The sequence below is a fragment of the Clavelina lepadiformis genome, chromosome 2, assembly GCF_947623445.1.
Source record: "Clavelina lepadiformis chromosome 2, kaClaLepa1.1, whole genome shotgun sequence".
NCBI classification, from domain to species: Eukaryota; Metazoa; Chordata; class Ascidiacea; order Aplousobranchia; family Clavelinidae; genus Clavelina; species Clavelina lepadiformis.
In genome coordinates, this window is record NC_135241.1 from 16,648,053 (window position 1) to 16,659,308 (window position 11,256).

General features: G+C 35.4%; 6 protein-coding genes across 6 annotated transcripts; 3 read left to right on the plus strand and 3 right to left on the minus strand.

The window, feature by feature from the left end:
• Positions 1-301: 301 nt before the first annotated feature.
• Positions 302-2,142, minus strand: LOC143445236 (uncharacterized). Its single transcript, XM_076944184.1, has 4 exons — positions 1,894-2,142; positions 1,591-1,731; positions 1,335-1,460; positions 302-1,264 (listed from the first exon to the last, which is right to left on the minus strand). Exons 1-4 carry the CDS (start codon positions 2,133-2,135, stop codon positions 985-987), a joined length of 789 nt encoding a protein of 262 aa, XP_076800299.1. The 5' UTR covers positions 2,136-2,142; the 3' UTR covers positions 302-984.
• Positions 2,143-2,270: 128 nt separating this feature from the next.
• On the minus strand, positions 2,271-3,227 carry LOC143445237 (heme oxygenase 2-like). The gene is made up of 2 exons (XM_076944185.1): positions 2,831-3,227; positions 2,271-2,614 (listed from the first exon to the last, which is right to left on the minus strand). Exons 1-2 carry the CDS (start codon positions 3,216-3,218, stop codon positions 2,283-2,285), a joined length of 720 nt encoding a protein of 239 aa, XP_076800300.1. The 5' UTR covers positions 3,219-3,227; the 3' UTR covers positions 2,271-2,282.
• A 41-nt stretch (positions 3,228-3,268) lies between these two features.
• Positions 3,269-5,973, minus strand: LOC143445234 (general transcription factor IIH subunit 2-like). The gene has a single exon (XM_076944181.1). It carries the CDS (start codon positions 4,595-4,597, stop codon positions 3,407-3,409), a length of 1,191 nt encoding a protein of 396 aa, XP_076800296.1. The 5' UTR covers positions 4,598-5,973; the 3' UTR covers positions 3,269-3,406.
• A 1,138-nt stretch (positions 5,974-7,111) lies between these two features.
• Positions 7,112-7,816, plus strand: LOC143445239 (uncharacterized). The gene has a single exon (XM_076944187.1). It carries the CDS (start codon positions 7,189-7,191, stop codon positions 7,549-7,551), a length of 363 nt encoding a protein of 120 aa, XP_076800302.1. The 5' UTR covers positions 7,112-7,188; the 3' UTR covers positions 7,552-7,816.
• A 154-nt stretch (positions 7,817-7,970) lies between these two features.
• On the plus strand, positions 7,971-9,879 carry LOC143445233 (putative NADH dehydrogenase). The gene has a single exon (XM_076944180.1). It carries the CDS (start codon positions 7,988-7,990, stop codon positions 9,338-9,340), a length of 1,353 nt encoding a protein of 450 aa, XP_076800295.1. The 5' UTR covers positions 7,971-7,987; the 3' UTR covers positions 9,341-9,879.
• Positions 9,644-11,185, plus strand: LOC143445238 (COMM domain-containing protein 10-like). The gene is made up of 6 exons (XM_076944186.1): positions 9,644-9,784; positions 9,880-9,940; positions 10,125-10,326; positions 10,431-10,586; positions 10,830-11,000; positions 11,064-11,185. Exons 2-6 carry the CDS (start codon positions 9,909-9,911, stop codon positions 11,100-11,102), a joined length of 600 nt encoding a protein of 199 aa, XP_076800301.1. The 5' UTR covers positions 9,644-9,784; positions 9,880-9,908; the 3' UTR covers positions 11,103-11,185.
• The last annotated feature ends 71 nt before the right edge of the window (positions 11,186-11,256 follow it).

Consider the following 11,256-nt stretch of genomic DNA (forward strand, 5'->3'; position numbering starts at 1 on the left):
TGATTCCCTCCCATCCGTTGTATGCTGCTGATCATGATCCACGAGTGTGAATGTGCAAAACTGGGGTATTTGATCTATGTCATGGACATGTTACGTTTCGTTTCTAGCAGGGTTGTGTAGATCATAAGCAAATACTGTAATCTATTGTGACTGCGACCTTCATATAAATCTAATTTTCCAGGAAATTGATGGTAGTCTCCTGACTCCCGAGGCAGTTTTTTGATTAGCTAGTATACTGACAAATAATACTGTTGTCATAACTTGCTCCAATTTTAGCATAAAAATTGTATTGTACTGTATTTACACGGCTTCTGCATGATCAAAGCAACTACGTCACACATGGGTAGTTGGAAAAGCAACAAAGCAATGTTCAATTGTATCATACGCAGTTGTTCACATTTTTATGGCGCCTGAGCAACTGAAACAATGGAACATGTTGGCTCGTGTACATGCATTAAAACTGAACCTTTTAATTTGTCACAAACCGAATTATTCATTCCTCCCGCCAGTTAACGGTAATGTAACCATTCATTTGCGCATATTCTCCATGCATAGGAGAGGATCTTGCGAACTCAACAGGTATGTTGAGAGGGTATATTCTTATTAAAGAAATATGCAGGCAAGTTATTAGTTTACTGCAAATCCTGGAAAGTTGATTAGAGGTGGAATTATTTAGGGATACAAAATAATTTTATTTTTTAGGGATAGGGATACAAAAATGTTGTTTCAGCATAGAAGACATGCATACGCTCTAACCAGGTGTATAAATCTCTGTTGATTTTACTACAATTTTATAGCATCCTAGATTGGATATTAACCAATATATAAAAATATTCATCTCAGCACAAAGTACGTTTGTAGCAATCATTTTTTTTTTTGGAGAAATGAGAAAAGAACTTTCGCATAGTCAAAGTAAAATTGCAATAACAGGAAAGTTACAGGAGGAAAATTTGGGTTTCATACTACAGTCAAAACAGAAATATGTCATAATTCCATAAGATCTACATAATCAGTATTATTATTATTATGAAAGAAAACGTCATCACACAAAATATTGGAATTTGATGCCGTTTTGTTAGTCCAGCAGTTAGTTTCAAGAGCAGAATTTATTGTTCTCGAGGCAACTTCATGAGCAGTAACTCCATTTTCATTTTGGGGATTATTGGAAGAAGGAGTTTCAGTGGTCTTGTGTAGTGTTCTCCACAGCTCATCTACTGCTCCACTTGGTGGTTTCCACAATACCAAAGCTGTAGACGAACTGGGTCTGGAAAAATTCAATAGACTAATAGAATTCACAAACTTCGTTTTTAATGAATTGAAAAGCTCTGGCATACATTGACAAAGAGTTAGATGTACTGCAGAAAAAGCCCCTTTTGAACTTGTCTATTTCTATTTGAAATTCACTGGAAACTTGTATTTCAATATGGTCTTCAGTATCGCTGTCAGAATCCAACTGAATGCTAAAATCAATCAGCAATAATATAATTAAACAATCTGGTACTGCACAGATAAACGCGTAACATTTTTTGAAATATACACACAAAAAACAATTAGCAGATAGAAAACAAAACATAATCATAAAAGTAATACCTGTTTTCTATTTCAGAAAAAGTTCTTCTCCTTGAGCATGACTTTAAAGATGGCTGATAATGTTTTCGGTTGGATATAAAGAGATTTCCAATGTCAGTGGCTACCTTTTCTTCTGTCACATGGATTTTACGTGGAAATATCCTTTAATAAAATGTTTTTACATTAAAGCACCCGGGCAATAAATGGTAATATGAAAGCACATAAATCTTTTGTCTTGATATTTGTACAAAACAAAATGATTTTTTGGCAGAATCTTTGAGATAGTCAAATATAACTACACTCATAAACATCCACAACACTTACTTGGGACTAACACCACGTCTTTTAACTTGTCTTTGTCTGGCTGAATGGAAATTTGTCACACTGTAAGGTGAGGAGTGATGAAAGCGTGACTTAAGTGAGTTTGATGAAACACTTTGATGTTGATAATTGTCACTGCTACAGTTCATTGCACTAACTATATTGTGCCAGCTGTTATTCTGGACTGATTTCTTCATCAAGTTCTGATCAGTCGGCAGAAAAAAGGGGCTAGCACTCTTATCCATGTCCTACAGAGGACAAAGAAGTATGCACCACAAGCAACAAATAGGTTATCGAATAAAGAACACACTTATGTGATATCTTGCTAGTAATAGAAAAAAAAAAATTTTTACAATGGAAACATAACAGGCAAGCATTTTTCAACAATGAACTCAAAACCAAATTCGAATTAAAAGAACAGCAAACAAAATAGCAAAAAGAAAAATAATCACAAGTTTTAAAATGCGTTTATATGAGCTTAGTGAGGGTTGAACAGCTGCAACCAGTTCATTATTTCTTTGAAAAATACAAATTTTTTCTTGTATTATTCGATCTTTGAGCTCCCTGTCAAAATCCATGCCATTGATAGTGTCCTTGATATGGTTTTTAATTTTAAACCTAGTTTGTCCCTCAGCAAGGTCAAATATATTTAAGCCATCAGGGCCAGGTATGCCCAAAGTGTTTTTGATCAGCCGGCGCAGTATAAAGCCTCCACTGAAAATAGCTGAAACGATAATGGCAGTAACAGATTATATTCAGTTCATTTTAAATACCCACCACACAGTCTGCCTTTATTACAATTTACATATAACAACAACTATTTCCAGTTGTGTTGAGCCAAACTAAGCATGATACAAGCCATACCCAAAAATGAATATAAAGGTGAAGTTAAATTGTATATTTGAACGTAAGTTTTGTAAACTTAGAGCCCATTACTTACCAAGATACATTGTGTGCACATATGCAACTAACAATGCAGGTTCTTCATTGGCAAGTGTTTCTATCCTAGAAACATATTTCAGTGCAGCAGCTGATGGCTTCAGCATGTCTCTCCAGCCCAGACCATTATAGTAGTCTAAATCTTGTACAAACTTATCAGCTCTCAACAATGCTGGAATCCATAAATCAGTCAAATATTTGTGATCAATATTATTCTGCACTCCATCTTCAATCGCTTTGAAAATACAAAAGAAATCACCAAGCACCTTGCTGTACAACTTTGTATCTGTAAGAACCACGGCTAATTTCAGTTGAACCAGACGATCAGATTTTTCATGAATAGCACTTGATTTGGCCTTCAGTTCATCACAAAAGTTTTCATAAGTCATACCTCACTTTTAGTCATTCAAAAGCGTAATGATAAAAGACTTGATAGCAATCTGAGAAGGAATAATATGGAAAATGAAAATCGCGGTCAAAATGACTATGTTTTACTCTTACAGTAATTGTTGCATGGTTAAGAAGATTATTTACTGAAAGCACCACAATACATATATTCGAAATACACCAAAACATTTCATATTTCACACCTAGAATTGATGCACCCAGGACAGCAGTGCAGAGTTACATGCATAAACACATTACAGTCAAGGCAAAATATGGTTTTACACTTATTACATTGGTGTACAGATGATTCAGAGCCTTTTTGCAAATTTTTAAGACATGAAAAGCAATTTTGTTCCCGACCACCTTGATGCACATAACGAGCATATTGTATTTCTGAAAACTGTGGCAAGGGAAATAAATGATGATAAGAACGAGCTAAATGTGGGGCAGAAACAAGTGTAAGAGAACATACTTCACATTGCACTGGAAGCTCTGAATATTTTGACTGACACTGGGGGCAGTAGTAACCACCAACACTGAATTGTTTTGTTGACATGCACATGGATACTTTTCCATTTTCATGAGGTGGTATATGTTGAGGGAATCCCATTTTAATTAGTGATGACTCTGTTGCCATGCCAGAAGGTGGATCAATATGATCATTAAGCAAATCAACAAAATGAGTTTGATCTAGAATCACACCAAAAGTTCCACCAGTTTCATTGGCCAGATGTCTGCATATGTGCACCTCTGCTGACAATCCAATAACACTGCAGCGAATTTTCTGCATTTTTATGTGCTCTATTGTGTCATATATTGGACTTGGGTCGCAAGATGTAAGACTTCCCATGATAACTACTACTTCACGGCTTGTATGGCTTGGCATATTTTTCAGTGTTTTTTCAGCCAACTCAAGTGAATTTTGAAGGGAAGGCTCACCGGTACAGCTCTTTGCGTTTGTTGCAGTAATTTCAGAAGAAAGCTTCATCAACGATTTAATGTGACTTTGAGATGTTCCAGACATCTCGCTTAGACTTTCTGCTCGCTTAGCTCTAGTAATTATAAAACCCAACTGTCCAATTGGGTTTTGATCAAAAAAGTTCTCCACAAACTTTTGTAACACTTTTAAAACAACCAGTGCTCGATTAGGTTTCAAATCTTGATCAGTCATGGCCTGTGACATATCAAGTACTATGAAAATATGACGCATCATTCCTAAACGAACTTTACGTTGCTTTTTCAAAAGGCGACGCTTTTTTGCCTTATTGATTTCTGCATCGATACTTGCTTGAAGGGATCCGCTGTCATCCTCTCTCAGTGCTTCCCATGTTTTTTCGTAGTCTCCTTCCCATCGATATGCCTTTTCATTATCCTCATCCATAACTATGACTCCAACAATAGGCAATTACTTAAACAGTGCACAGCTACTTCAGTGTATATATGACAAACACAATCTCAATATCCTTAGATAGCGATGAACTGTTGTCGTGCAAAAGCTTTGTAAATTTAAAGTATATAGGTACTGAATTATTGTTACTACCATAATATAAAAAGCTAGTAACTCTAAATGATTGTCCTTTTTCCACACTTCATTCCTTCCTTTTGTTTCAAATGTACATTAGTCCTTATCAGATCACATACATGTACCAGAATTGGTAATCTGAATGTGAAACAGAGTCTTGGATAAAGCTACCGTAGTTTTGCAATTTAATTATGTCATTTACATACCTCACCAACGTAAAAATACATATTTTTTGTTACTATAACTCCTGTATCATCCTGTAATATACTGTGGTTCATTGTTGTTGTTTCGCGGGAAAGTAGGTTTATGTCATAAGTAAATTACTTAACATTGAGTATCACAAAACAAAGAATTTTTTCAGCGGCAGTCTCTCAAATTTCACAAGAAAAATGTTTTACACTAATAAAGAACTTTTGTATTAAAACAGTTTTTCTTTTAGGTAAACTAGGTAACTGTAAATAATTAATCAGATCTTATTCACAGGCATTTTCCCGAATTTAATTGCAATGTGTATTATCAACAAGGTAATGCGTGACCAACTTTTGCACAAACATCAACAACATTATTCCACATGGGCTTCGGACAGTTTGACATCACTTTAAAAATGTTATCGCTATACTTTCCATACTCGATATGTGATTGAAAAATTTACTGTGGCAAGGAAGTTATAAGTGGTTGTGAGTGTGACCATGCCATAATTTTAACTTCTTAAACTGGCCAAATGATGTCATATCATTGTAAACAAACCAGGTCTATTCAAACGAGGGCTAGTTTTTATGACATGTTGGTTATTACGTCATGTCATATGATGCCATGGATGGAGTGCTTCAGTAGGTTATATAATAACGTAATTTGTGCAAAAACAGCAAATTTGCATTCAGTAAGGGATAGCAATATCAAAAAGTTACAATGCCATCACTTGTCAGAAAATTTCTACAATCTACTACTTTGCCACACAAAACACTGCAGGTCAGATAACATAGACGATCTATTACCGGCCTTTTTGCGTCATTACCAAGGATGATGCATCAAGTGGGCTTTTAAGGACGAGTGGTTATAGCGCAAGAAAGACAGGGTCTCACTAAAAGGCTGAATTTGAAAACAATGTTTTCCAATTATAAGCCTATATTCTTCGTTTCAGCCTTTTAGTGAAATCCGGAACATATTAGATTATATGTTGTGGTTGGGCTGTTCCTTATCCACAACTACGGCTAATTTGATATTATTTTATTGGATAATAACATGTGCCGAAGCACAGGCATAACTTGATGCGGAGAGACGTCACAAAAAGCGCGTCCGTGTGCCTTCTTGTCTTAAAGACTACTTAATCGAAATGTGAACAGAATGGTGTTCTGCCGCTAGCTAGCCGACAGTGTGGTGGACACTACATGCTATTCCTGGAAAGACGGTCTTTAGTAGAGTTTGAGATGATTAACTAAATTAAAAACCACAACTAAAATGGAGATTTGAAGTAAATTTCCCCGCATTATCAGGAATCAAATTAAGTTATTTGTTTTAGACATTCAAGTCAATTAGGTCACCGTGGCTAAGTTCGACATCTACAAATCTACATTTGTTGCCAATATTTTACAATAATTATTGTATTATTTGATTTTATACAAATTCCATTAATTTGTGACGCAAAACTTACATAACATGGTTTGCTGAATGACAGTTGAAGGCGTTTCCAAGAAAATGAACGGGTTACGTCATAATGACATCATTGTTACGTCAAAGCATGATGTCAATGTGGTGTAATTTTATAACCGACCTCTCTTTCATAGAATGCGCCAAAGGTCAGCGATTAAACGAGTTGAGGGTTGGTTTCGTAGATTTACTAGATCGACAATCATGTCAGACATTTGCATACGTCTGCAAGAGTCAAGACCATATGATAGGCTAGATAGTATATAACGTCAAAATCGTAAATATTATTATTATAGACAGTAGCTTAATGTATGCACCTATTATGCTTGCAAGTTTGCATTCGGTTTTACCTATTTTTCAAATAATCCTTTTTATCGAATCGTGGCAAAGGTAAAGTGCTGTTATGGCTATGGTGAAGTTTTCCTTTCGTAGGCCTAGGCGAGTCTAACGCAAAAGTGCACAACCACAGGATGCTTTTGTATACAGTACTAGACGTTTATACCGATATTTCTCGTTGACTGTAACAATGTCAGCAGTGTTAAGTATGGTGTTAAATTTAAACTTGCATGATAATAAAACAAGAAAAATGTACTTTAGTTCAAAACTGTGGTCAGTTTTCTTCACTTTGGTGAAGTAATCAATATATATATACTGTACATGAATAAATGATGCAAATGAAACTTTGCGATGTATAGGAACTGTACTCTTTATTGATTGCATGTTCATTAAAACTGATGTGATTTTGTTTTTTAGCAATCAAGATTTCACAGAAGTTTAGTTTTTGTCAGCAAAGGTATTTAAAAATGTATTTGACAAGAATAGTTCCAGCATCGCAGATGTTGCTTCGCAACAGTCTTTCTGCTTTTCGACCTGCAGTGACGGTAGCAAACTACCAATCTCCAATGATCCGTTCCATTCAAACCACTGCAGTACAAAATGATATTGACACTGCTGCTAAGTTCATAGGAGCTGGAGCTGCAACAGTCGGTGTTGCAGGTTCTGGAGCTGGCATTGGAACAGTGTTTGGGAGTCTCATCATTGGCTACGCCAGAAATCCATCGCTCAAACAACAACTGTTCTCTTATGCAATTCTTGGATTTGCTTTGTCGGAAGCCATGGGACTTTTTTGCCTTATGGTGGCATTTCTTATCCTGTTTGCTCTATAAATGTCATATGCTTTGGTATGGAGTTTGGTATGAAACTTAGTATGAGTGATTATTTGCAAATGCATTTGTGTTGATTAGTTACTTCTTTGTACTTGCTTTAAAAAATGCTTAAGTTTATACTTGGAAAAGTGAAGTATTTGCTGTGATACTTCTTCAGTAATTTGATATACAAATTCAGTGAACATACAACTTTATCGCCTTTAGTAACATCAATCGGTTATCTTCATGCACATTTCTGATATTTAATAAAAGGTTGTGCTGGTTATTGTGGTTACGTATTAAAAATATACTTCAGAATTTAAAGGATCATTTGTTACATAGTAAATTGCCATAATTAGTTACAAAACCTAATTGTTTTATCTGGTGGTATGTATGATGTTAATTGAAAAATCTTATGTTTGGTTTTATTCTGAATCTCCAGACAAACTAGTGCATAATGCTGGCAGGAAATCGAGTGATTAAATCAATAACTGCATTATTAAAAAGGTATTATAATATTACATCTGCAAGTCGGCATCAAAGCACAGAAAACGATGTTTGGCAACAAGAAATAACAGAGAGAAAGAAGCTTGTAATACTTGGAACTGGGTGGGCAGGTTACAGTGTATTGAAAGATGTTAACAAACACATATATGATGTAATTGTTGTAAGCCCAAGAAATCATTTTCTATTTACTCCATTACTGTGCTCTACAACCGTTGGAACACTAGAATTTCGTAGTATAATTGAACCAGTGAGAAGTATGTATTTTCGCCATGCTCGAGATTTTCATATGTCTTCTGCAGTTAAGGTTGATGACATACGAAAGGTTTTGACCTGCAAAAGTGAGGTTACTCCAGACCATATCTATGACATTCCATATGATAAGTTAGTAATCGCTGTCGGTGCCCTCAGTAACACATTTGGCATTCCAGGGGTGAAAAATCACGCGTTTTTCTTGAAGGAACTGGCTGATGCTCGAAGGATTAGGGATCGAATTATATCAAATTTTGAAAGAGCAACGCAACCTGGTTCGTCTGTGGATGAGCAACGAAGACTTCTTCATATTGTTATTGTTGGAGGTGGGCCAACTGGTGTTGAATTTGGTGCAGAGTTATATGATTTCTTGCGTGAGGATGTTTCAAGACTATACCAAGATCTACAGGGCATGGTCAAGGTGACATTGGTTGAAGCAAATAAAATTTTGGGGTCATTTGATAAAAGTCTGCGTGAATATGCAGAAAAGAAAATAAGAAAAAGAAAGGAATTTGAGCTTTTACAAGCAGCAGTTGCAGAAGTTACTGAAAATTCAGTAAAATTAAAGGATGGCAGGGTAATTCCGTGTGGCCTTGTGGTATGGTCAACAGGGCTTTTTCCGAGAAGTTTTACAAAGCAATCACAATTCCCAAAAGACGAATATGGGCACATTCTTACAAATGAAAAGCTGCAGGTTAAAGGTGTACCAGAAGACACAATATTTGCTATCGGTGACTGTGCTGATATTGAAACACTACCTCTTCCAGCAACAGCCCAAGTGGCTGAGCGTCAGGGAAGATGGCTTGCCAACTACCTCAACGGCGATGAAGATAAAGTATTTCAGTTTACAAGTATGGGAATGCTAGCGTATGTTGGTGGTTATACAGCACTCAGCGACCTTCAGCCACAAGCTCTTAAAATGAAAGGTTTCCATTCATGGATTGTGTGGAGATCTGCCTATCTCACCAGACTTGGTAACTGGAAGTTGCGACTTCAAGTTCCAATTGACTGGATGAAGACCTTCCTTTTTGGGAGAGATACCTCTCGATTTTAAATACCCGTACCAATAGTTTTCTTTTGCTGCTTTGCTTTTGTGGAAATATATCAGTATTATAAGAATTAAGCATGTAGCCAATCATATTAGTTCACTACAATTACTTTTGTACTGACGTAAATCCTATTAATATCTGCTATTTCGTGAATTAGAGTGATTTCATCATTGTTTACTCAGCTGTGGATTATTTGTTTAAAGTTTGTATGAATTTATTGTTATTTTTTTATCTATATGTTTCAAATATATCACTCGTTCTTTTAGACAGGAAACTTTTAGTTATTCACGTAATTCTAAACGTCAGTACAAAATGTTAGGTATGCTTGTTAACTTTAAGCAGGAATCTAAATAAATGTGTACTATAATATAGTTCAGTTTTTCTTATCAAGATTTGTCTTCCACTGGGTTCATGGAAAGGGACATAAAGAACTAAAAATCCTTTACAATGTATGAAAATTTACTTGTGTGCACCATTTTCTTAATGTGTTAAATGTAATTAAGGATCAATACACTGTTGTACTAACTTAATCCCATATATTTAGGTTGGTGATGGTGTTGTATTTTTAATAAAATGGCTGAACAGATATTTACAGAAACAGCAAGGTAAATTATTGTTTGTCTGGTATTTGTTAACCATTGTTTAACAATTGGTATTATATGTTTACTACTGACCGACTTGTACTCAACAAACATGTTCTCAAATTTGGATTCAAACTTTTTGTGTGTGATACTATATCATTTGGCATTATGATGCTGTTATGTAAAAATGTAACTTCTTTACACAAAGGTTTAAAACGGCCGTAAAGCTTATCAACGAACTCGAGTCAAACAGGTTTCCAAAGTTACTGTCACGGATCGCAGAAAAGCTCCATCTTCGAGAGGAACATGCTTTTTCCGAAGAAGAACAGATAAAATTACAATTGGCATTAGGCATTGGTAGCGAAGACAGAAGCCTTTTATTGGAAACTATTGAGTTCATATTACTGCAGGTAGTATTACAACAAGTTGTTCTGTCAATAACTAACAGCTTACTAAAAAAACATGGTTTATCGGTGTATATTCCTCATTGTTCCTAATTTGTAAACATTTTTAGGCAGCTTATTATGGTTTAAAACCTGCCACATTACACCAGCATTTGCTGTCTGTCAATCTATCCGTTGAAAAATCTGAAATTATCTCACAAACTTGGGCATCGTATGGCAAGGCTACAGTTGAAAAAATGAAAAAACACTCATTTACCCATAGCCAGGTAACAGAAGCCCTGTGGTTATAAATATAAGCAATTAAATTACATTCGGTAACAAAAAATGCACTTTGGGCAGTAATTTGAAATGGAAAAAAATTACTGCCCTCTGACGCATGAGGGAGAAAAGTAAACAAATCATGCAATGACATTCATGGTTGTAATTATGACGATACAACGTGAACAGTCCTAAATTCACAGTGTTGCAATTTTAAATGACTTACTGTCAAATCTGGTATGATTTTGCAGCTTGAAAGTGTCGGCTGGCATTTGAATTTACAGCTTGCTCAAGATAACAAGACACAAGTGAAGGAAAGTAATGCCATATTCCACTTAAACCTCAAGAAAAGTGAAATAGGAAAAGCTGAAAAGCTCTCTCTAGAGCTTACCCACAAAGAACTTCTACATTTTTATAACAAGGTATGAAAATACTGTGTAATTTCTACGTTAGAATGAATCCACATTCATTTCTACTATTTCTAGCTGGAAATCTTGCAAGACCAATTGGATTCCTTAAGTTGAAAATGTATATATTACCAGCATCACTGTTTCTATTATCGCTGTGCAATACATGATTGTTCAATAAAACATGCTTGTTTTCAAGACTGAAATTTTTCAAATTAGACTCCAGCAACTGACTGACCTTGTTTATCATTGCTAAAATCAGGCTCAACAA

What these genes read in the sequence shown, in the direction of transcription:
- LOC143445233 (XM_076944180.1), top strand. Translation starts at nt 7,988, where the DNA reads ATGCTGGCAGGAAATCGAGTGATTAAATCAATAACTGCATTATTAAAA.
- LOC143445239 (XM_076944187.1), top strand. Translation starts at nt 7,189, where the DNA reads ATGTATTTGACAAGAATAGTTCCAGCATCGCAGATGTTGCTTCGCAAC.
- LOC143445238 (XM_076944186.1), top strand. Translation starts at nt 9,909, where the DNA reads ATGGCTGAACAGATATTTACAGAAACAGCAAG. An exon ending in ATATTTACAGAAACAGCAAG is followed by an intron (nt 9,941 to 10,124) that starts GTAAATTATTGT and finishes CTTTACACAAAG; the next exon opens with GTTTAAAACGGCCGTAAAGC. An exon ending in ACTCATTTACCCATAGCCAG is followed by an intron (nt 10,587 to 10,829) that starts GTAACAGAAGCC and finishes ATGATTTTGCAG; the next exon opens with CTTGAAAGTGTCGGCTGGCA.
- LOC143445234 (XM_076944181.1), bottom strand. Translation starts at nt 4,597, where the DNA reads ATGGATGAGGATAATGAAAAGGCATATCGATGGGAAGGAGACTACGAA.
- LOC143445237 (XM_076944185.1), bottom strand. Translation starts at nt 3,218, where the DNA reads ATGACTTATGAAAACTTTTGTGATGAACTGAAGGCCAAATCAAGTGCT. An exon ending in TGTGCACACAATGTATCTTG is followed by an intron (nt 2,615 to 2,830) that starts GTAAGTAATGGG and finishes TTATCGTTTCAG; the next exon opens with CTATTTTCAGTGGAGGCTTT.
- LOC143445236 (XM_076944184.1), bottom strand. Translation starts at nt 2,135, where the DNA reads ATGGATAAGAGTGCTAGCCCCTTTTTTCTGCCGACTGATCAGAACTTG. An exon ending in TTTTCTGAAATAGAAAACAG is followed by an intron (nt 1,461 to 1,590) that starts GTATTACTTTTA and finishes GATTGATTTTAG; the next exon opens with CATTCAGTTGGATTCTGACA. An exon ending in ACATCTAACTCTTTGTCAAT is followed by an intron (nt 1,265 to 1,334) that starts GTATGCCAGAGC and finishes GAATTTTTCCAG; the next exon opens with ACCCAGTTCGTCTACAGCTT.